The 22,985-nt window shown below is 41.4% G+C and overlaps 2 protein-coding genes across 4 annotated transcripts in view; both read right to left on the minus strand.

The window, feature by feature from the left end:
• Positions 1-52: 52 nt before the first annotated feature.
• On the minus strand, positions 53-13,396 carry LOC121958381 (putative protein MSS51 homolog, mitochondrial). Its single transcript, XM_042507274.2, has 7 exons — positions 12,387-13,396; positions 10,047-10,225; positions 9,767-9,916; positions 7,985-8,109; positions 7,090-7,653; positions 1,758-1,851; positions 53-794 (listed from the first exon to the last, which is right to left on the minus strand). Exons 2-7 carry the CDS (start codon positions 10,202-10,204, stop codon positions 593-595), a joined length of 1,293 nt encoding a protein of 430 aa, XP_042363208.2. The 5' UTR covers positions 10,205-10,225; positions 12,387-13,396; the 3' UTR covers positions 53-592.
• A 150-nt stretch (positions 13,397-13,546) lies between these two features.
• capn15 (calpain 15) overlaps positions 13,547-22,985 on the minus strand; it is a 54,657-nt gene continuing 45,218 nt past the window's right edge. For all 3 annotated transcript variants that reach the window (XM_042507273.2, XM_088069638.1, XM_088069637.1), the window contains exons 9-12: positions 22,546-22,781; positions 22,283-22,452; positions 20,175-20,353; positions 13,547-17,967 (exon numbers count right to left, since the gene is read on the minus strand). In XM_042507273.2, coding sequence (XP_042363207.1) covers positions 17,790-17,967; positions 20,175-20,353; positions 22,283-22,452; positions 22,546-22,781 — 763 coding nt within the window. In that variant the 3' untranslated portion in view covers positions 13,547-17,789. The remainder of the gene's footprint in view (positions 17,968-20,174; positions 20,354-22,282; positions 22,453-22,545; positions 22,782-22,985) is intronic.

Raw genomic sequence — 22,985 nt, forward strand, 5'->3', positions numbered from 1 at the left:
ACTATTCAGAGTTCAGTGACGAAAAAAAACTAAATAAACAAAATAAAGCACATTTAAGCACTGCAGCACTGTATCATTTATTTAGGTGTCATCTTAGATCATGTGTTACATTAGTATGCATATGAGCTGATTTCATGCAGCTATTGTGAGATTTGGGAATACGTCTATCCGCAGAACGAATTACACAGAACCGTCAAATAATGTCTGAACTCATTACATATGTACATCCATGACCCTTTATATGCAACTAACATGCCACCTCGGGGCACCGACAGCGTACAAACCTTTGTGCCCCGCTGGTGCCCCCGGGTGCCATCATCCTCCATAATGAGCTTTGTGTGATTTCTGTTATCTGTCTCATGAATTAATAATTTTTTCAGTGTGTTTTGTGCACGATTGCTGCAGTGAGAGTGTGTTTTTCTCATTTAATGTTCTGTGGCAGCACAGCTGAGCAATGTCCACCTCTAACGAGCTGCAGAAAGGCACCCAAAGACCCCAGGAAAATCCCAAAATCCTAATTTGAAAACCATTTCTTTAAAGGGGAGGACTTGTGGCACCCCAAACAGGCTTTGATTTTCCTCATAATGGGGTCTTAATTGTCTGACCCAAAGTCCTCTGCTTGAGGCTGCAGTCCCTGGAAACAGATGTAATGAGAGTTGCAGTAGACCGGGGTTTTGTTGGGGCACGACTGGACCTGCTCTGGTTTCTGTGAGGTGAACGGATTGGCTCCGCTGTCCCTGATGTGCATCTCCAACTCCAACAGGATCTGAAGTGAGCACTTGAGCTCCATCTCGCTGTTAAGACAATGAGATAGCCGAGGAATCCATTAATCAAGTAAGTTTTGCGGTCCTCATGAGAGGCCGAAAAGAGATTAAACACCTGGCAGACTTATTTTAACATCCACCCCACAAGAAAACAGTTCGAAAGAAATTACAGGGGAGCAGCAACAACAGAAGAGAGGAAGAACAACATCAATAACTTTGCTATATCATCAAGTTACAGTCTACAGGGGGAGTTTGCTGAGAGCGCCTGCAGCAGAAGAAATAAATCTTTTCTTCAACTTGGCCTTTGTACAAACAGGAAACTGGTATTTGCCACCAGAGGGAAGGATTGTGAAGTGTGGAAGGAGTAGTGTGATGTGGGCTCGATAACTGCATTGAGACTGAAGACTGCGGTGATGAGGTCAGGTAGGAGAGGAGTAGGTAGACCACACATGATGCATGGGTGAAAAAGGAGTGCCATAGAGGAGGGCAGGATGCACTATACATATTTACTAGGGGACTGAACAATATTGCTTTTTCAATGCCAATACCAATTATTAATAGTTAATGAGACCGATATGTACTTAAATAGAAATGAAAATCTTTCTGTCAATATTAAGAATTTGGAATATAACAAAATCCAACACAAAAGTTTGTTTAACTCCCTTTAGTAAATGTTTAATCAAAAACTGAAACAATTAACATCATGTACAGCAAGTTCACAGCAACTTTTATTTTTATAAAATAAAGTGAAAATTTAAACAAACAGACAAAAAGAATAAATGAAAATAGTTCCTTCAGGTTTTAAAAAGTAAAAGTTCCTCCCATGCTGACACTTTCTTTGCACTTTTTACTTTATTAATTTTATTGGTGATCATTAAAATAAAATGACGATAATTGGGCCAATAATCTGTCTTACCCCTAATATTAACCTTATGTAATGGATATTATTGTCACTACTAAAAAATGCAAAAGGAGTGTATGTTTCAGACTGACCTGTACATAGTGAAGAAGGAAGGGATGTTATAATCTCTGAGCAGCAGAAGTGTGGGCAGCCAACCCTCTACCAGACCCTGGTTAGCATGGAAACCTGTGTAAAACATCACAGAAAGACATGTGTGAGAGATACATGAGAAGGCTCTGAAATAGGACAGGAGAAGTTGCAAAACAGTGTGCTGTGAAAGCAACAACCAGACCATCCATTCAGGAAGTTGCACGGTCAGTAACACAACAATAAAACAACCAGCAGCAGTTTTGCCAGCCCAGGTGCCAGGAGAAAATGTTGACACTGTATGTTTCTGCAAACCATGGATACTTTTAAATTAGATTCCATATCATTTTACTGTCAGAAATAACTCTGAAATGTGTCTAGTGTCCCAGGACATCAACTGTTTCACATAAATACAAAACATCTGGCCAAACAACAAAATCATACAATAAACACAGCCAATCATAACAGACATTATGAAAGTCATCACCTATTAAATTTAGTGTTTGACTCAGGTAAACTGAGGCCACTTAGAAGCCATACTCTGATTTAATAGGTTGACAGACTGAGGAACGCATTTCACAACCTTGTCAGTCGAGCCTGTGCGACTCTAAATCTCCCGTGTGACGGCAAAACCTGACATTCTTCAAATAATATGCAAGAGGGATCAGAGATAACGTTACATTTGTATCCTTTATAAGTATCTTATCAACGTTTTTAGTGATCCTTAAGTGACACAGGTCTCCATGTATATGAGCTGACTTTGTCATGGGTAGGTGGCGGGGTTGATGGATGGCGTGACAACTGGGCGAGATGCCTGCCAAGCTGCAGACAACCGTTTCACAGCGACAAAACAACAAAACCAGCTGTTTTCCACTGAGACATCAACAGCATTTCCACTGGCAACTGTGCCACCAAAACTGAGTGTTTCAAGCCAAAACACGATCTTTTCAATAACCAAAGCGGTTGCTGTGCCTAAACATAACCACACCTTAAAGCTAATGTAGGTGACTTTGTCATATTTACTGAAACTGCCACTATGTCCTGATAGTAGCACAGAGGACAAATGATTAGGTTCAGCTGGGTCCTCCTAGTTGTCCAAATGGTATTTGCAATAATCTACTGTCTCTAAACAAAAACAACCACCAAGCTATCAGAGTGTCAATCACTGCTCGTGCACACACTTCATAGCCAGCAACAGCGCAAACCTACACTGCAGAGACAACAGAAGAAGACAGACAGCGAACAGCAATCTAAAAGGAAAGAGTTAAACCATGCCTGATATAAAACAAAAATAAACATCAGAGCAACATTTCTGAGAGAGCAACAGGACCTGAAAGGATTAAACACCAAAGCCAGAAGTGAAATTGTGTGCTGAAGGTACTGAGCATGTGTGCTGAATTCTTGCAAATGCCACAGAGAATGAGGAGAACCTGTTTTTTTTGTTTGTTTGTTTTAAAGATTATCTGTCTCATGTGCTATTGTCAGGATATAGTGGCAGCTTCAGCAAATATTCTTTAATAAAGTGACCTACTGTAGCTTTAACCACAGTGTTTTTTGAAAGAGAGTAAAGTTAACATATCCACTACATAATATCATACAAATGTTATATATTCGTGGTTTGCAGAAACATACAATGCAAACATTTTTTTTCCGGCGATTGATTTGCCTTTTTTAATTTTTTATTTAAATGTTGCTAAACACCGAATGGCGCACAACGGCATGTGACACCTGAGCCCCGCCCACTGAAACCCAGAGAGAAGAGCACAAAAATAATAATAACAACAACAATAAAATGCACTTTGCAAAAAACAATATGAACATATTGTATCTCATCAATAACAGCCAGCGGCTGTTTGGAAAACTGTTTCCAGGGCCTTTAATTAAGTAAAAGACACTCTTGCAACATATTGTAGCCCACATACCTCCCTGAATAAGTCAGCTCAATGACACTGACATTAAAAAACACTGTCTGTTTCTCTCCATGTGAGTCTTTACAGAGTAACGAGGGGGAAAACTTTACTTTTTTCTCCTTAGCGAGGTGAAGATCGAACATATCATGCTTGATTAGTCTCCAGCCGGCCGTGTCTCTCTCTTCTTAGCTGGGATATATTTCCTTCTGAATGTCTGACTGACAGTGTTTTGCAGTCAGCCTAATTATCGGTCAATATGACAAAGTTTATCTTGCTCCAAACAAGCTGACCTCATTTAGAAAACTTCAGCTGGGCTGGAGAAAGCTTGTTCCAACTTAACCTTGCACCACACAAGTGGAAAATTTTGGACACTCTCGCACAGAGACAATCCAGTAAAGCGGTCTGGCTATATTCCGGGTTGGCTTTCATAATCCTTTAGCATATTAACTGACAGATGTCACTTTCCCCTGATGCGGGTTTATATCAGTAGTATGTTTTTTTCTCTAATGAAAAGCAGGGTAGTGTGATGTGTGTCGCCCTTCAACCAGATGACTGAGGTTCAAGCCACAGTGGCGGCAAATACTGTAAATCCATCCGGCTTTAGTGTCCTTGAGTGAGACAAAACCAGGAAGCAAACAGAGAATTTCAACACTTTGATCAATAAAGTCTCACATTATTAGATTGTCCATGAGAATTTCAAAATCGCGGATCAGCATGTTGCAAAAACTATGCATGTTATGAATTTATGAAAGCATCAGCTGCTCAGAACATCACTGCAGTGTTTACTGGTTGTAAGTGAGTTGGGGGGCCCAGAGCATGCCACAGAGGCAGAGAACTGTAAGGCCCGTGATACTTGCACACAGATGGTATCATGTTATCCACCTCCTGCCACATCTTTCTGAGAAACTCAAACTGCAGAGAATGAGGATTTTGATTTGAATAATGCATGCCATGATACGAACATCCCCGAGGTTACACTGCTCATCATGATAAAACATTTAACAGGGAGTAAGCGTTTAGGCGTTTAGACCTTCAGGAGATAAGGTGACAAAGAGACGGTACAGTCTGACTGTTAATGACTGCAATAATTGCCTGCTGCAGTGTGAATGTGGGCCATATGGTGGATAAAGTTGCTGTTAATGGTATACACAGGGTTTCCACATATGTTGACAAGATTTAAAAACTTTTCCAGGTCATTTATAAGGTAAATGTTAGCCTTATACGGACATTATTTCATAACACACAAGAAAATTCCATGATTTTTCCAAAACTTTTACTGTTTTATCGTGACTTTTCCAGGCCTGGAATTTTTTTCCAGGTAATTCATGACCATGTGTAGATTTAATTGTTTTAAAGTTTTAGGAGTATGAAAACCCAGTTTATTTCATGGAAAAACAGCTATCACAAGGCGCCTTTTTTGGTGGTCTATCTTTGTATGCATGATGTTACTCAGTCAGCATCCGTCTCCTGTGAGAGCTGACAGCTGACCCCTCCGTCTCTGACTCTCTAAGGTCAATGTCTGTCTTTTTACTGCTTCCTAGCAGCCTTTTCCTCTCTCTCATTCTCTTTGTGACTTTAGCCTCACACCTTCCTTTCTATTCCTTTCGTTCCTTTCGTCACGCTGCCTGCTCCCCTATCACTTAAACAGTGTCATAATGCAGCGCTCTGACAGCTTTGCAGTATGAAACACAGCCAGGCACTCGGGCAGTTTACTCGCAGGATGACTGAGTCCTGTATATTTAGCTCCAGTGGAGCCCACGGTGATAACTAAGCCAGGGGTTCTGGGTGCAGTTGGGTCGAGGCTTAACTTCTGCTTTACGGGTTAAAGGGTCACAGATCAGATTCATTGCGAGAGCTCACTGGGTGTAGGGTTATAGTGCCACTTTAATGAGGTGGCTGTCAGTGAGAGAGCAGAGGACAGATGTCTTTCATGCTGTGAAGTGGAGAGAGAGAGAGTATTCCAAAAGTAATATCCAAAACACAGAAAACTGGAATTGTGAATAAAAAAATTGTACGATTGTTTACAATTTTGCACACAACTGAGTCTTGTGCTGTTCTAATGAATCCGGGGACGTGGGGGCGCTTTCAAAAGGGCAGCTTACTGACATTATGCTGAGTCCAGCAATGAGAAGCCTCTTTCCCAGCTGCTCCCATTAATCACCCAAATCCCCAATAAAAGCTTGGCGCTAATGAATAGGCCAGATCTAGTGAGTTACATGTCTCCTGCCTGCTCTGTTCTCTGCAAGAGGTAATTGTCAAATGAGCATAAAGGGGGGAAAAGTCACCGGTTCTCCAAGACAGCTGACCACTTAAGCAGAACAGTTTCTATTAATAGCTGCAGTGATCATTATGTGCCTTAGTGTTTGATTTAAAAGCATTTTGAGATGAGATTTTAGTGGTTGCACAGTCAGGCCCTCCATTAGGGGAAGGGTCAAAGGCTACAAATGGGGGGGCATGAAAGGGTCTTTGGTTAACCATTAAATGCACTCAAGTGCGACAATTTATTTACTGACTTGTATTACTACTTGCAATATAATTCATGTATTTACATGATAAATACATGATTGTTTTCAATGAAACACTTCAATCTTATCATCTGATACTCCGCCCCCAGCACTCACTGCGAAACAGGGTGGTCCATCTGACGGTGAAAGTCAGAGATGTGCACAACAAACGTGCCGCGGATATAAAGATGTGTGCCGCCTGACGAGCTCAGTCAAAATGCCTCACAAAAAAAATCCCCAAAGGAAAAGCCAGAGTGCAGAGTGAACAAGATAATTAAAGGAGCACAGAGACAAAGGCCCAATATCTGACCAAAAAATGTGAGGAAGGACCAGGTATGATAGGAGGAGCTGCAGGTGAGGTGTAGGCAGACTATTAGCAATAAAACCTGCTGTAGTGGGCATTTTAGTGAGGTAGAGAGCTGCATTAGGGGCTTTTATCAGAGGGGAGAGGGTGGTGCAAAACAAGGGAAGTGCCTCATACAGTTTTATTAAACACTGGGGAGGGGGTTATGTTTTTTGATTTGGCCTGGCAGAGGGACAATTAATTTTATGTGGTTGTATTCTATATTAAAACTCATGACTGAGTTTTGAAGTTATGTTTTCTCTAAAAAAAATCCCAATGCACACCATTTATCATAGCCTAAAGCTGTGAAATATGTTAATTTATGGTGAAGGGAGAGTCATGCATTTTGTCCCAGCCACCCCCCTACCCCCCTAAAATAAAGTACAGTTTCTAACCAAAACAGTGTATTCTATATTACTGTGTAATGGGGTCCCTAACCAGTGTTGGAATAGCATAAATTGGTTTGATTTTACTTTTCTCTGCCCAAATGCCTATTGCTAATTCCTAATGGCTGGCCGTGTGCAGTCACATTTCTTACTTTTTGTTTGTTCATGTTTGGAAGGATGTTGGATGTACGTACCAGGATGAAATCCAACCACCAAATCTGGCTTGGCTGCTTCCTCTTGCTCCACCAGCTCCTCCCAGAACTGGTGATACAGGCCCTTGTAGGCACTGATGAAGACCCTCTGCCTGGGGCCGAACGCCTTGAGAGGAGGCCTCATGATGGGTCCGTCCACCACCTCTGGTCCCACCATGACTACCTCTATGCCCTGGTGTCCAGGGAACATTTTGTTCAGCTCGTCATAGTCTGTCAGTCTGGCTCCCATTGTCTCATTATGTGATGCCCCCGCTAAGTGAATAGTGAGAGGTTTAGCATGCGGGTTGAGGCCAAAGTGTTGCACGGCCATCCCAACTGTGAGAACTCGAGAGAGGAACTCGCTCTGAATCCGCCATAAAGATTGTTGCAGGTCAGAGTCATCTGGCCTCTGCCTGCTGGCGTTCTTCCAAAGGGTTGTCATGTTGGCACCAGATAAAATTGCGTCAAGACTTGGTGTGAGGTCTCCTTGCATGGGAAGCCAGTCATCCCAATTCTTCACCTCAGCAGCTGACTTGGACCATTTCTCAGTGGGGAATGGGAGGTCTCCTGCGTAAGTGGCAGAACATTTATGATAGATTTTATGGACACAAAACTGAGGACACAGATCAGTGTCGATTCTGTCTGGCACGTTTACATGGTGTTTGAAAAGCAATCAGAGAGATTCAAAGGCTGAGGAACTTTAATTAAAATTTCAAAAAAGCACCAGCACTGCGCTGTGACTTTCTGTCAGTTTTTGTCTCTCAGGCATTTAATTTCTGCAGCTCATCATTAAAATACACCATCTCATTAATGATGATGAATGATTTTTGTGTTTTGTGAACTCAAACAAGCTATTATGGCATTTCAATTTCGGCGGCACCGCCTTTTCATCTCTCACCAGTGAACATCAGCCACTCCACTAGTCTGTCAATGGCCACTAGGCGCAGCTTCTTGCAGACCTTTTTATGCTGAGGCCAGTCCTTTCTCTGACAATCCTTGGTGCAGTAGTACACATTCAAGCACCTGTGGGAGAAATGTGGGAGAAAAAGCAATGCAGAGAAATTCAACGAAAAGAAATGATACATAAAAGTTAAACAAAAAAAAGGAAAATTTTAATTGACAAAGTTGTACATTATCCACTTTACTGTTCTTTTAATATTTAGCCGTGCTAGTGGCAAGACTCTAAAGATAGAAATGTGTTAATGTTAATGCAGTCTTAATGCTAAAACTGTTGGCTGGTGAGTTAGTCCACCAGGTCCATTATAGTAATTTAGTAACTTGTTCGAGGTGGCATTGATCCACTGTACTTTTCAGACAATAACAGCGGCTCTAATTGGCGGATCTGAAGTATGCATCAGTGATGGATTGAGTTTTAAAAAATAGTTGCTGCTTCAAGAATTTATGCTAAATAAAGCACTGCTATCAATTACCTAACTGTGGACCATTACAAAATATATGCGTGATATATGATGAGCGCATCATATATTATGAAAGTCTCCTTTACGTTGGCTGATCAGCGAGAATGTCTTGTCCGTGCCAAGACAAAAATAGCATCTTACATCCATCTAGAAGCCGTGTTTATATCAGATCTTCAGTTGTGAAATCGTGACCCCGGAGATGAATTCTGCCCTATTTAAGACGACAGGCAAAAACACGTGCTGTAGGTAAAGGCTGGAATTTATTACTGATTATAAGACCTCTTTGTGCGGATGTGGGCTTTTGTGTTGTCACACAGTTTAAGTGGCGAGGTAATGTGCTGGATTAGAGGTCTGACAGCCAGCGCCAGTTGGTGCTTTGGGAGACTATATTACTTTACCCTGAAATCATTTGCAGCCTTCGAGGCATATGCATTTACATAAAATCATTTATCAGCCTACGTGTTCTGTCATGGTACACTTTGGGCTTACTAATCCTCCGAAGGAGGCTTACAAGTGGACAAAGGGAGGCAAAACAAGGTGAGAAAACACAGGTGCCCTTGAAAGGTAAAGTATAAAACATTTCAGCAGAGAAAGTCTACCTCAGCTTTAAATATATAAATGTGACTCAGAATGAGAATGAAAAATAGAAAATCACAGTCAGGGCCTGGAAGAGTGGTCAAATATCAAAGGGTTCTTCTTGTCAGATGTGCTGTTTTTTTGCCTGCTGCTACCAGTAACTTTTCTGAGAGAGGCAGTGGCAGCTGAGAATTTCAAGGGAACACACATGCTAGAAAGTTGGGGGTAAGTGAGTGTGTGTGAATTAAAGAGAGAGAAAGAGTTAGAAAAAGGAGCAAGACGCAGAGAGCCAAAAGAAAAATGAGACACGAGAACAATGAGGCAGCGTACCGTATTGCACTCCATATTCTCAACACACTCTTTGAAATACACTCTGCGACGGTGTGACTTTATGAACTGCATTAAGCGTCTCTTAATAAGCTGCAGAGCTGCAGATGAAACACAATCAGGGAGCTTAGCTATATTTGCCATTGGCCAAAGTCCACTGCTGTAGAGCTGCCTGCACCTTGGTGGCCTATCATTCTGTCACTGATACAACTGGTAATGCTTTACACATGACAGCTATCGCACAACACTGCCAAAAACAATGCCCCATTGGGTGACGATAGAGCCGACCACAGAACGGTGTAAGTTTCAGTCTGATTGTCAACAATGATTAATTTTAATCAGTGTTAACTGGCACTCACTTCACACAACGCTTCAGGGTCTGACCCTCGGTGAGATTAGCTGGGAGTTTGTGGCAGCTGGCGCAGAACTCGAAGGTCTCCTCCATCTTCTTGAACATCTCCTTGTAGTTGCGGAACGAGACTCCTTTAACCTTTCCCTCAACAGCAGCCCTTTGTAGAGTCAGACGTATTTGCAGAAGACAAAGTAACACAAAGAGGTGTCAATCAAAGTCTTGGTGATATGAAAATCAAACTGAAAATAAACATGTAAATTAGCAGGGTAGCATGAGCAGTTTTTAACCTGTATTCTCCGTAGTCCTTCATGTTGAGCTTGTTGAGAATGACCTGAGAGAGCCCAGGAACACCAGAGTCCAGAGAGTAAAAGCCGGACAGGACAGAAAAGACACTGTCAGTCCTTGGAGCGTCCGGCTGTTGGAGTGCGGGGATCTGGGATGCCATGTTCTGGCCTTTAATTTCCAACTATAAGAGGAATAAATCATCACATTAACACTTGATATTGTTTTATACACTACTGAACATCTATTCCTTAATGAGTGGTGCATTTCAAAGGGTGGACAGACATTTAAAGAGTAACTAAACACCCTCTAGAAACTGTGTTTTTGTCTTCTCCTGTGGTTTAATGTAATGATGCGCAGGTGTAACCAATGACACTGTGACATCACATGCTGGGCCTTGCCAGAGCTTAAAAAAATTAAAAAGCTGAACCTGGATCAACTTTTGCAGGACCACAACTCAGTCATCCTGGCTAATCGCACATGTGCAAGTGCACATTCCTTGTAGATTTCTTTCACAACACAACCACCATCTTCATAGTTTACCTCATGATTGTCACAACAAAAGATTAAATAATTGCTGTTGTGATAACTTTGCAGTTGTAAAATCATGTTCCTGAAATTAAATAATGCTGTGCTGTGTTCTGGTTTCCTGAAAAAGCCTTTAAAGTCATGGATGTGCCACTTAAAGGGTCAGTTCTCTTCCAAATCAAATATACATATTTTCCCTCTTACCTGTAGCGCTATTTATCATAAAAACTAGATGGCACTCAGCTCGTGGCGCTCAAAGCACCAAAAATGACATTTCAAAAACCCAACAGCAATGTCTCTTCCCAGAAATGTTCACCTGTTACTTAAGATAATCCACAGACTTTACTGTGAGCAGTTTAATGTGCAAACTATTTTCCCTCTGCCAAACTACACGCACCAACCAAATCACCAAGTAGAAGGAAGCATGAATCTCAAACACTCCGCTGCTCACACCAAAACAATCTAGACTGATAAATAGCACAACAGGTAAGAGGAAAAATATGTATTTTTTATTTAGGAGAGAACTGACCCTTTAAACTGGACCCGGACTGTTTTTTTTTTTGTCACAGCCATTTGTAGCAACACATGCATAGCTTCCCTATGACATTTAAAAACATCCGATCCATGGGTTAACAAGTATTTTTGTGCCTACTGAAAGACAGAGAGCGGAGTCAGTGGGATGTGAGAGACAGGGACCCCCCACTCTACCAGGTCAGACTGACAAATGAGAAGAAGCAGGGCTGGAAATGTTGGAAGGACACACTGTACAGTCACAAGCCTCACAGAGGTATTTGTTCTTTGTGTCCTGACAGGCAAGTAACACTGCACTGACACAACGAAGATTTGAGCAGACTATACATAAACCGAGACTTCTTATTTTGAATTGCGTTAATCTTAAGGCTGACAAAGGTATTTCTCCTCAACATTCATGCTCTGACTACCTTTGTGCTTTAAAATACACTCACTCACACATACTCGCGCCTTGATGACAGATGCTCTCATGACAAGAGGATCAACCAGATTCTCAGACAGGCGGAGGCTGCTTCTGGCATGTTCCTCGAGCCATCACGCCTCTGCCCTTGACAAAAAACTCCCCGTCCCCACCTCCCCACTTGCATGTCACATGATTTACTCACTTGGTCTGACATGAGGGGAAATAAGAGTGGAGAGAAATATGATCATCTTGTGGTCGGGTCTTTCTTTAGATTTTACTAGAAGCTAACACCCAAGACTATAAAATCATCTATTTGAAAAAGTGTGTGCACATTTGTCTTTCCTGTTAATTGTTATTAAAGATACCTTTCTCGAAAGAACAGCAGTGCTTAACCTGGCCTTGACAACTCGCCAAACTGCATTCTCCTGCATACAGCTCACAGCACAGAACTGACTTGCACAAAAAATACTTTATCACACTGAGACACTCTGTTGTAGTCGGAATGCCGCTCCAGTTTTTACATGAAAACAACTTTTTCCCCTACTTTGAGGAACTCTGTATCTTTTCAATTTCATACCAAGTGTTGCTGGGGGATGATTTAAGCCTTATCATGTATGCAGACAAAATTGAAAGGCTTATATCTAATTAGCTGCTTCATATCTACAGAACACCAGGGAGGCACAGGGTTTGAAATGAACAGATTTCCCATGAGAGGGCAGCTTTTTTTTTCTGTCTCTAATCACATATCTGACCGTGACACAAGTTTTCAGCATGCAAAGACTGTCCCCTGACTATCTGGCCACAGCATTATCACATTTTCACCCTGCCCTGCCACACACTCCAAACTGAGGATGACTGAAGACATAGACAGATATTTTCATACCTTTGGTTTCAGATGAGTGACTTCCAGGTGAGTTTTCTTGGTGGAAGTAAAGGACTGATGGCTCCTTGTGCTGAATGTCACAACCTCATGGAGGCTTCACGGTGTTTCTGTGGCTCTGCCGGGGCCAGATAAACTCTCCACCACAGAGCCAAATTTGGGGAAATAGCTTGGGGCGGGTTGGGGACTATCAAGTGCTCCTGGCATCTGAGGTCAGGAAGGAGGGAGGGAGGGAGGGGTGGCTGCTGAGAGGGAGAGGGAGTTGGATGGCTTTGCCTAAGAGAGAGATGGGGGCAAAAGAAGAGAGGAGTGGAAAGGGAGAAGTTTGGGGCTGTTTGGGAGAAGAGACTCAAACAGCACATTAACACAAAATACCAGAGAGATGTATTCCACTCGAAACATCCTGCGAAAGATGCACTCAGTCTGCTGAGAGGAGAGAGTTCAGAGATGAGAAGAGACACATCACAGGGCAGGAAATGAAGAGCACAGAGGAACCGACGATAGCAAACACATCACAGAGTGGATGTGTGGAATCAATAATAGTGTGGTAAACAAGTGTACATGTAAGTGGAAAACATTTCTGATATGTAAATACATCATCCTTTCATCAGACTGTTTTTTTCTCTTAAATATTTGCAGCTTGAAAGCTTTGATTTCCTCTTATTCCTCGAAAACAAAAGCCTGAACTGGAAAAAGAATCTCAACTGATATCTGCTCTCTCATGATTCTACCAGGTGGCCTGAGAAAGCCTTTTACTTTCTACCAAACATGACTTTGACTCAAGTCAGACTTGACTTACACATTTTAAGTCTTTAGACTCGATTTGACAAAATAAAATCACAACTCAAGCTGGACTTAAACACCACTGACTTATGACTTCACTTGGACTTGAGCCTTTTGACTTTAAAATACTTGTTACCTTTCCCAAATCCCAAAAATGAAGTCTATTATTTAAAAAGCTTGAAAATGTCATCATTTATCACCATTGTTAAAATGACACTTCTGAAGCATTATGAGGACTCAAAACTGAAAGTTTAGGACTTGGGTGTGAAGACTTGTGATATATAAAATAATGCCTTGGTTCCATCTCTGCTAACTACTATAGTATTAAAATTTGTGTGCTGAAAAAACCCCATTATGTCCGTAATATAGACAAATGTTGATTTAATTTAAAAAAATTTATTTGGTCCATCGGAACCTGAGATTGAAAATTAAAACATACATAAGTTTGTACACATATACTCATATTCCCCTCCCAGAAAAGATCAATAAAATATATATCACATTCATCAGAGTTCCATTATTTTCAGCATTAGGTTTCATTTTTTTGTTTCTACTATCATACTTTTTTTTTTACAAGTTTAAAAGGGTCAGTTGATTTTTTTTTTTTAATTTTATATCTTTTGTGTGGCTTAAGTTTGCAGTCTGTACAATTTACAAGGAGGGAACCAGACAAAGGAGAGGAAGAGAAAAAGGCGTTGAGTTTCTGGTCTGTGAGTGACCAGCTTTTCTCCGGCTGCAGGGGGCGCCCCTGACGCACAAAACAGTTCACCACCACAACTTCACAGAAGAGGAGTAGGTTCATAGGACACCAGTAAGAGCCAAAAAATGACAATTATGACACAAAAAACAAGTATAAAACAAAAAACAAAAAATCTCATGTAAATGTGAGAAAAATGATCCAGCGGTGACACTGAATTTTGAGGTGCCTTGTCATTGCAGGTGTTTCAGTGCAGGTTCATTTCTCCTCAAGCTCAAACTAAAGCCATAAAATCATCACATTCCTTTATCTTTCATTCATAAGTCCAGTATTCAGCAACAATATTTTGACAACAGGCCTGCAAATCACTTATACAAATAAATTAAAAAGTTCACAGCTGCTTGGCTGTGACCACGCACACGCTCACACAGGGCAGACAAATGTCTGAAAGTGGTCATTACACGTTATGTTTCTTTGGAAAACATATTTACAGCTACTTCAGCGTCAGGTTCCATCACAGAAACATGACACTGCTGTAGTAGTTTTTCTTAGAAGCTGTCCTGAAGACGTCGTGAAGTACAGCCTACCAGACGTGGTTGTGCAGAGTAAGACTGCGAGCATATGGGACACAGTGCTGCCTTTTACCATCAATGCTACCAAAAAAGGGACGATGCTCAAGAGATGATGCAGCATTTTTTTAACTCAAGGTTGCTGAGCTTAAAGGAGCAGTGTGGAAGATTTAGTTGCATCTCGCAATGAGGAGTGCAGATTGCAACCAGCTGAAATTTCTCCTGGTTAGAATTCTTTCAGGGTTTCATGACCAGGAGCTGAATTATCTGCAGAGGTCTCTTCTTCTTCAAAACGAACGATTTAAACCGATAAAAAAAAACACTGAAAAAAGTAGTTTCATGTTACAAATCGGTGTTTCTCTGATGTGCCTCATTGGAGACGAGCCGCCAGCCTAGCACCCGCTGATGTGTGTTCACTTTCTTTCTCTGATAATTTCAGATCCAGACATTCAGAAGGTTTTTACCATGAGTTGGATTATCCAAAGAGGTTTCCTCCTCTCTAAAACAAATGGTGATTTAAATCAGGAAAAACACTGAATGAAAAAGAATTGCTTTACAGAAAAACAAAAGCAAAAATCTGTGTTTTCCGATGCTGCTCATTGCGAAGGGACTGCTAACCACGGCAGCCAAAGATATACACGGCTCACTCTAAGTAAACAAAAACACGATTCTTATTTTCAAGTGATAAGACAAGAAAGAAATACTTTATATCGAATATACACGTGTATTGCAGCCTGTTCCACATGTGATGTATAAAATGACTGTGTCGCAAACACTGAGCATACACTGTCACGTCATTTTTTAAAGCCACTGACGGGAGACTCGCTTTGGCATGATGACATGATGCGTCACACACACTCCTCCGCCTATCTAAACCACATTCTCCTGAGTAATGGCGCCATGGTAACAGTTTAACTTTCTGTTGCTTGACCGAAAGTTACAAGTTCACAGCAAGAACATCAACGCTTACAGCTCGAGATGAGCTGGGTGCTTCAAAATAAAAGCACCAGTGTTTTCACTTTGATTTATTTAATTATAACAATATTTAATTCATCTTTATTATTAAAGTATTTTATTCAACTTTATTATAACAGCAGCTACTTTATCTAACTTCGTTGTAACTGTAGTTCATTTAGTATTTGGGTATTTTAGTAGTTTACAGTAGTTTAGAGATTTAAAAATATCCTGTTATGCATCTTATATGGTGATATAGCCTAAACATATCACAAGATTATTTTTAAGCCATATCACCCAGCTTTACTTATTATATTATATTCAATTTCTGCACTGGACCTTTAAATCCTAAACTGACTCATCTCATGTGGGAACTTCAACGTTTAGACCCAAAATTATCTTAACATGAGAAATAAATCGGCTTCAGCGATTTTGCTAATCGACTTTCAAGTCTTTCCCCATTTCAACAACAGTAAGACATCAACTTTGACTTGAAAAATAAAAAAAGTCCCCCTATCCACCCTGTTACTATAGTACCGCGTTAGTCTTTCACTTCTCTCTGTTAAAACATCTATGTTGCCATGGTGAGGACTGAAGGATCCTTAGTGAAGCTGGAGTAATGGCTTTGACACTGGAGAAATTGGAACAAACAGGCGGGCGGGGCCCCTGAAAGAAGACCTGGGTAAAAACAGCTGTAGGCAGCCCGTCCTTTGAAACGACGCAGCCAAAAACTGCGAGGGAACTAAAACTCTTTTCTGTGTCACAACATGTCTCAGGGGTCCCTTCTCTCTCTTGTTATGTGTGCACGCAGTTTGACAAAATGGTAATTTGTTATTACACGAGGACTCTGTGCTGTCGCTAATGTGCGGTCGGTGTATCCTTGTGGGAGGGTGGCCCAGATGCTCGCGCTGCACCCAAGCAAACAATAATGGTCCCTGACCTCCCAAAGTAAACTCGGCGGCTCGGCGGAGGAGCTCCCCTATGGCAAACTGACTGTTCAAACAGCAACTAGCTCTGGTACTCCCTAAGTACACTAAATCAAAAATACTGGCAAACTGTTGAAGTGTGAGAAACAGGAAAATACTCGCTGACCTTCAGTACCAACAAAAAAGATCAGACACAAAATTTAGGGTGTCACAATCCAAGAGTGCAAGGAGCAGCATTAATTTCACTTTATAACACATCTAGTGAGGGGAGTTGTTCCCCCAAGTGTGAATTTATGTGTGCGGATATAAACTGATGTCTGAAGTGGATGAGAAAAGCCAGCGTGCCCGAGGGGTAAACTACAAAGCTGGTCATGTAACGACTCGCCTCCAGCGTTTAGACCCTAAACTGAGCGAAAATGAATTAAAGTAAGAGGAAGCAAAAAAAGGGTGGTTGCTTGTCTGTAGGGAAAAAGACAAAATTGCATGTTAGTTTACTGAAACGCAAGGGAGGGAATTCTATTATGTGTCAGTGTAAAAGCTCTCTATGCCACAACTGGGAACACTACACCTGCCACAACATGAGCTTGAGGTTTTGCTTGACTCCAGCTTTACTCTACAAATCACGGGTTTGGTCCTGAGCTAGAGCGAGCGCTAGACAGCACTGCGGTGACGATGGGGAGCGTAGACAGACAGTACTGTATGAATGATGGCTTTTTTTCATGACCTCAAAAACACAAATATGGACAACAACAGCAACAAGGGCCGGGTATAAAACAAGTAAGACCAATGTGTATCGTTCAAATAAAAAAACATGTATGACTGTGGGTAAAATCTGAATATGGGTTTGGCTCATTAAGTACCGTACTGAGGGCTGGGTGAGATTAACTCCCCATTATGTTTCTGCTTTGCTAGCTGTCCTTGTGGATGACACGGTGGTTTAAGTGTCTTATCGCTGCAGGTGATTGGCTCATAGTTTGTGGCCCGGCAAATGGCTCAGTAGTTACGGCACTCCACCCTGACTTCTGTGAGGAAAGCGGGGTCGTCTTCCAAGCATACAAAACTCAGGAGATGACATCCGTTCTGCGTACAGCGCTCGTACCAAAAAGAGTTTTTAAGTAGTCTGAACTAGATCCTGTTGGTGCCTGGGTGAAAAAAAAAATGTTTCCGTGAGTAAGCCCAGGTCATTCCATGTGACCCGCTTCCCTCATTTCATCCTGTAATGGCACATCCACTTGGCAAGGGAGAGAGTGCGCGTGGGCCGGATGAAAGCATTTATGGAGCATTAGGAGGACAGCACGTACATGCTTCACCATTTATGCTTTACATTCAGATGTGGGTTCATCCAATAAAGACACACAAAAACACATCTTTCTCCACGTTTTAGGGCTGCACACACCACTCGCCCTCCCTTGCCTGGTTTTCCAGTGGTCTGACAGTACATTGGATAATAGTCTGTGTGTGTGACAGTGGGCGGTGGTCATAGTGGCCTGGGCCGGTGCAGGCCATCGATGTCTGGAGTGAGCTGAGGGCTGTGGGTGGCCTTGGTGGGGGTCCAGTCACCCAGGGAGGCCTGGGCTGCCTTGCGGTGAGCCAGGCGGTGGGTGATGGAGAAGCCGGCATTTCCTTCCAGCTGAGAGAGCACCACCAGCACCTGCCTGCAGGGGGAGACAGAGAGTGTTAGGAAGAAAAAAAACAATACATGGAGCGGCTCCAGTTCAAGGCTTTTCTGGTTTCAGTTAAGGCACATAAAGCAGACATTGACCACGCTGAATACAAACAGGATATTTCTCTGTTGTGCATTGTGCACAGTGAAGTGACGTAAAGGACTGCATGAAAGCTATTAGAGTTAGGAGTGGGGCTAAACGATGTGGCATCATAGTACCTCACATCTGGCACTGCTTTTACACACATTGTTTTTACATTTCAGCTACTTTTGTAATGTATTTATGTTATTTATTGTATTGCATTGTGTTTCACTTTAGTGCTTGCTGAAGCATGATAATGGTCATAATTTGTTGAGCTGCAACGGTAAATTAATTAGTTGTCAACTTCTATATTAATCACCATTAATTTGTCAGTCGATTAATCGCTTTAAGTAATTTTTCAAGAAACAAAAAGTCATAATTCTGTGTTTGCAGATTCTTATATGGGAATGTTTCTGTTTTCCTTACTCCTCTATGACAGTAGACTGACCATATTTGTATTGTGAATGAAACAAGACATATGAAGATATCATCTTGGGTTCTGGGAAACACTAATTGTCATTTTTCACTATTTTCTGACATTTTATAGACTAAACAATTTATTGAATAATCAAGAAATTAATAAGCAATGAAAACAATAGTTAGTTGCAACCCTTCTACTCTGTAACAACCTGCCATGGGACTTAAGTTTAAAACTTGCTCATTTGCTAACCTTGGCACATTTACATGACCAAAATGCTGATCATTATGCACTGTCCCTTATAAATAAATGAATACATAAATCCATCCTGTATTTTATTTAATAGACACGCAAGACCCTTCCAGCATTATTGTTATTCTCTTCGGATCCTAACAAAACATAACAAAATGGTAAAAATAAAGCCAGCAGGGTGGCATTCATTGAAATAGTATCAAAATCACAATATGGTCAAGTATGGTCAGCCACTCTAAAATTTGAATAAAGAGGTGACTGTGGCTGCTGATAGACTAGAGCACACTAATCATTTTATTACCCCGCTCTGGATTTCAATTATTTAACACAAATATGCCTCAGCTTAGATCTTTTTGATGTAAACATTTAATTTATGTCTTTAATGATAAATCTTACAATGTACGACTGTAATTAACCACAAATTCAAGACGAGACATAAATCCCCTGCTCTGCCAAAAAGTTAGACTTCCCTCCTTTCACAAAACAAAAAGTATGACACTGATCTTGGAACTGTTTATATGCCAGTCAGCAAAGTTAAAGCTGTGATTGTAGGAAGACAAGTTGCTTAGTCAGCACCCTCGAGTCGCTTGTTTTTCTGATACTTTGAGAACAAATGAAGTAACGCAATAGAAATAAAAACTAGCTTCCTTAGACTGTGTTTTTCACACTTCCACAGTCTTGAGATTATCTGAGTACACCCCAGTGAGAGTCCTGAGTATGACTGCTTGGCTGCTAGGCACTTCTGAATATGAACTGGTTGTATAATAGTAAGTGAGTAAGAACATCAGAAAATAAGACTGTGCTATTTTAGCAGTGTTTTTATCAAGTGAGCTGACATAATGTTCTTGTTAGATGAGAGAAAATGGCATTAAAAGACATTGCCCTTATGCATGGTGACTTTTTACAGTTTCCCATTAAGTGGGACATAACTTCGAGGCGATAAGGTCGTAAATTTACATTAATGTTCACTGTAATGTGTCTGTGCGACTGAAACATTCGTACAGTAGATGTCCAAAGAAGCTAAATTCAGATAAACCTAATGATGTGTGAACGGCTCCGCTGTTCTGCAATTCTCAGGTGTGCATGAGCGTACAATATTTTCAGCCCTTTAAATCTTTGGCTTTAATGGGCAGAGAACAACGGGGACCAACACAAAACAGAGGCAGTTATAACTGTGCTGAGACCAGCCTAAGGTAGATTATTAAGAAATACGGAGCGCTAATCCTCTGGGATCACTGCCGTTTATATAAGTGTGTATGTGCGTACAGATATAATCGTCTAAATGGGTGGATGTTTGCTGCACCTGTACCAAATGTTCCCAAAGCATTTAATCTCCTCACTTGCAATCCATTCAGCCTCTTCCAAGGTGAAATATAACCTGATAAAAAAAAAAAAGACCTGCAGAGCGGTGTGTACGTGAGGACGGGAGAGAGGTGTGTATGTGTACCTGTGCAGAGGTGGTACGCTGTCGATGGTCTTGAGGCTGCCGCGTGTGGACACCACATTGAAGCTGTCAGTGCAGTCACAGGAGACGTGGAGGTAGTATTTTGGGTGGCGGTTCTCCACCACTACGATAAGCCCCGCCCAGCCGTGGGTCAGGTAGTAGCACGTCATGCCCTCGCGGCCCTGAGAGGAAACATAGAAACACACAGAAATGTGAGCAGAAGAGGGTTTTTTTGCCTAATGAAGTGATGCAGGAATGAGTCTTAAAACCCGAAAGTGAGATAGCAGATTAGCACCTCCGGTTCCCTCATCTCAAAGTGGAGTTAACATGACTGCAACAGTTAGCCTGTCATTGATGTTGTGGACTTAAATTGATTTTTTTCTTTTCTTTTACAAATAGGCTGATTTCTTGTTCCTTGTTATATGTTGAATTCATGTTAATGTGTATTTTAAGACATATTTCATATATTTTTGGAAAATAAATAAATAAAGAAATGAATGAATGAACAAACTGATAATAAATACATAAATAAATTTAAACCTAAATTAAGTTATCAATCACAATTTGGTAGCCCCCCTACAATTACTCTGAGGACCCCCTGTTGAAGACCCAGGTTCTACAACATGAAATTTGGGAAGTAAATATCACAATCCTGAATTATGAAGCTTTTACACAACTTAAAAAAGGCAGCTTCTAAAAAAAGTGGCTAAATTAGACTACAAAACACCGTTTTAGCCTCATTGCGGTGCTGACACTTCAGTCATGCAACTACTACTTTTTAATTCTGGCAAATGCATTTAAGTCTCAGAAATCAAAAAAAGTGGTGTGCAGATTATCGAGCTAAACTCTGAGTGTTGAAATACACCGGTATTGATGCTGGATTTTTTAAATGTATTTTATTTTCTATAGATACCACAAAAAAATGTGTTATTGTATCATTCGGCCATAATAATTGTGTAGTGAAAATCTGATATTGTGCCAGCCCTATGTTGAACAAAATGTGTAATTATCCTAAAAGTTTGTTTGCCACAGAGCTTATCTTTTAGATAATAATTGAAAGATATTAAAGAACGAAAAAATGTCAACCTTACACCAGTCTACACAACAAAATATGTATTTATCAGCAGAGAGATAGCTACATTTCAGCTGGTATGACTTTAAAATGTTGGTGCAAACTCATGTTTTACATTGCTGAAGAAATAATCTGCTCTCTGTTACGTACGTAGCTGTATTGGAAAAGTGCATCGCTATATTGTTAAAATGCTTTAAAGACCGCATTCACGATAACAACTCTCCCTGAGCGCGAGATGACTGTCATCTCTCAGGCAGTGGCTGCTGATCTCTCTTTTGGGGCCTGTAATTGTAACAAAGAGAATACAAGTTCAGCCAAACTACTCTAGCTGCTGTCCAAAGGCCCAGTAACAGCATCCAGTATTCCCACACTGCACCTAAAATATATCTTTGAGCAACACATAATACAAAAATCTATTGTTACACACCTCAGGACAGCTGGGATTACATATTAATATCCCCTCTCAAAATATCTTTATTTTTTAACCTTATTGTTAAATCACTACTGTTGGTGTAGTGGCTGTCATGCACTCTCGGGTGCTTGGCCCACCTACTGTGAGCAGTGAATTCCTGAAGAGCTGAATGATTTAACAAAGATGATCTCAAGTGTTTAAAAAGCTCTGTCATCCTCTAAAATACCAGCCAATGTGACAGCACTTTCAGGAAAGCGCTGTTCAGGAGAGCCAGAATAATTTGCTTCCTTGGGTGTGAGTGGCTGTGTGTGTGTGTGTGTGTGTGTGTGTGTGTGCGCGTGTGTGTGTGTGTGTGTTTGTGTGTGTGTGTGTGTGAGTGTGTGTGAAAGAGAGATAATGCACACATACTCACATGTGTAAAGGCAGAATAGAATTTGGGGCTACGCTACAGAAATCTAAAGTGCTATCTCAAAGTGGCTTACAGAGTTGCAAGTGTTCTCCGGCTTCACAAGCATTATACTCAAACAGTGTCTGTGTGTGTGTAGGTGTGAGACAGAGAGACGGAGCAACAGAGACACGTGTGCTTAGTCTCTTGTTCTTAGCTGAGCGCGTGTACATGTGTCTCACCTCATGTCTTTCGCCTTTGTTTTCCGTGAGGAGGATGATGGCGTCGGCCAGCGTGGTGGCCGTCGCCTCCACCTGCTCCACCATCACCTGTCTGGAGCTGTAGATGGCGAGGATGTAGCCAGGGAAGTCTTGGCTGGGCCGCCTTGCTGCTCCGCTGGTCGGACTGGAGACTGCACGACAGAGATACAACAGGGTTACACACGGAATAAGCAAAAATAAAGCAACCAAAGCATTGCTTGTGCATTTTGCATGTGTACACCTACTTGGCGTAGGTGGCCCTCCCGCCCCGCTGACATTCATCTGCCAGTGGTTGAAGGCGCAGCAAACAACAGCGTACTCCCCCGGTTCCAGCATGACATCACAGCCAACAAACTTCTTCACCGCCCGCTTGCTATGGGCCAACAGGCGGCCAAGAGTCAGCTTGTTGCCGTTCCCGAAGGAGGCACGAAACACCATTATGCACAGGTCCAGTAGGTGGCTGTCAGCTGTGTCTGAACGCCTGTGGAGGAGATGAAAGGTTTAATGCAAACAATAGCAGAAGGAAACAAGAACAGGTTGTCTACTGGTATCAGAAACTTACATTTAATTATTTTTAAGACATTTTCATAAGTTTTAAACAAATTTAAGTCAAATTTTTTGGACAAATCATCTTTTTCTTATTCAAGCATCTCAGGTAAGTATGAAGGCAAGTAGTTTATGTTTG

The sequence above is a fragment of the Plectropomus leopardus genome, chromosome 19, assembly GCF_026936395.1.
Source record: "Plectropomus leopardus strain MGB_pleo_1.0 chromosome 19, ASM2693639v1, whole genome shotgun sequence".
Lineage (NCBI taxonomy): Eukaryota > Metazoa > Chordata > Actinopteri > Perciformes > Serranidae > Plectropomus > Plectropomus leopardus.

Coding starts and splice junctions, on each gene's coding strand:
- LOC121958381 (XM_042507274.2), bottom strand. CDS start 10,204: ATGGCATCCCAGATCCCCGCACTCCAACAGCCGGACGCTCCAAGGACT. Junction 7,654..7,984: donor GGAGTGGCTGATGTTCACTG/GTGAGAGATGAA, acceptor CCACTTACGCAG/GAGACCTCCCATTCCCCACT. Junction 1,852..7,089: donor GGTGGTTGGATTTCATCCTG/GTACGTACATCC, acceptor TGTTTTACACAG/GTTTCCATGCTAACCAGGGT.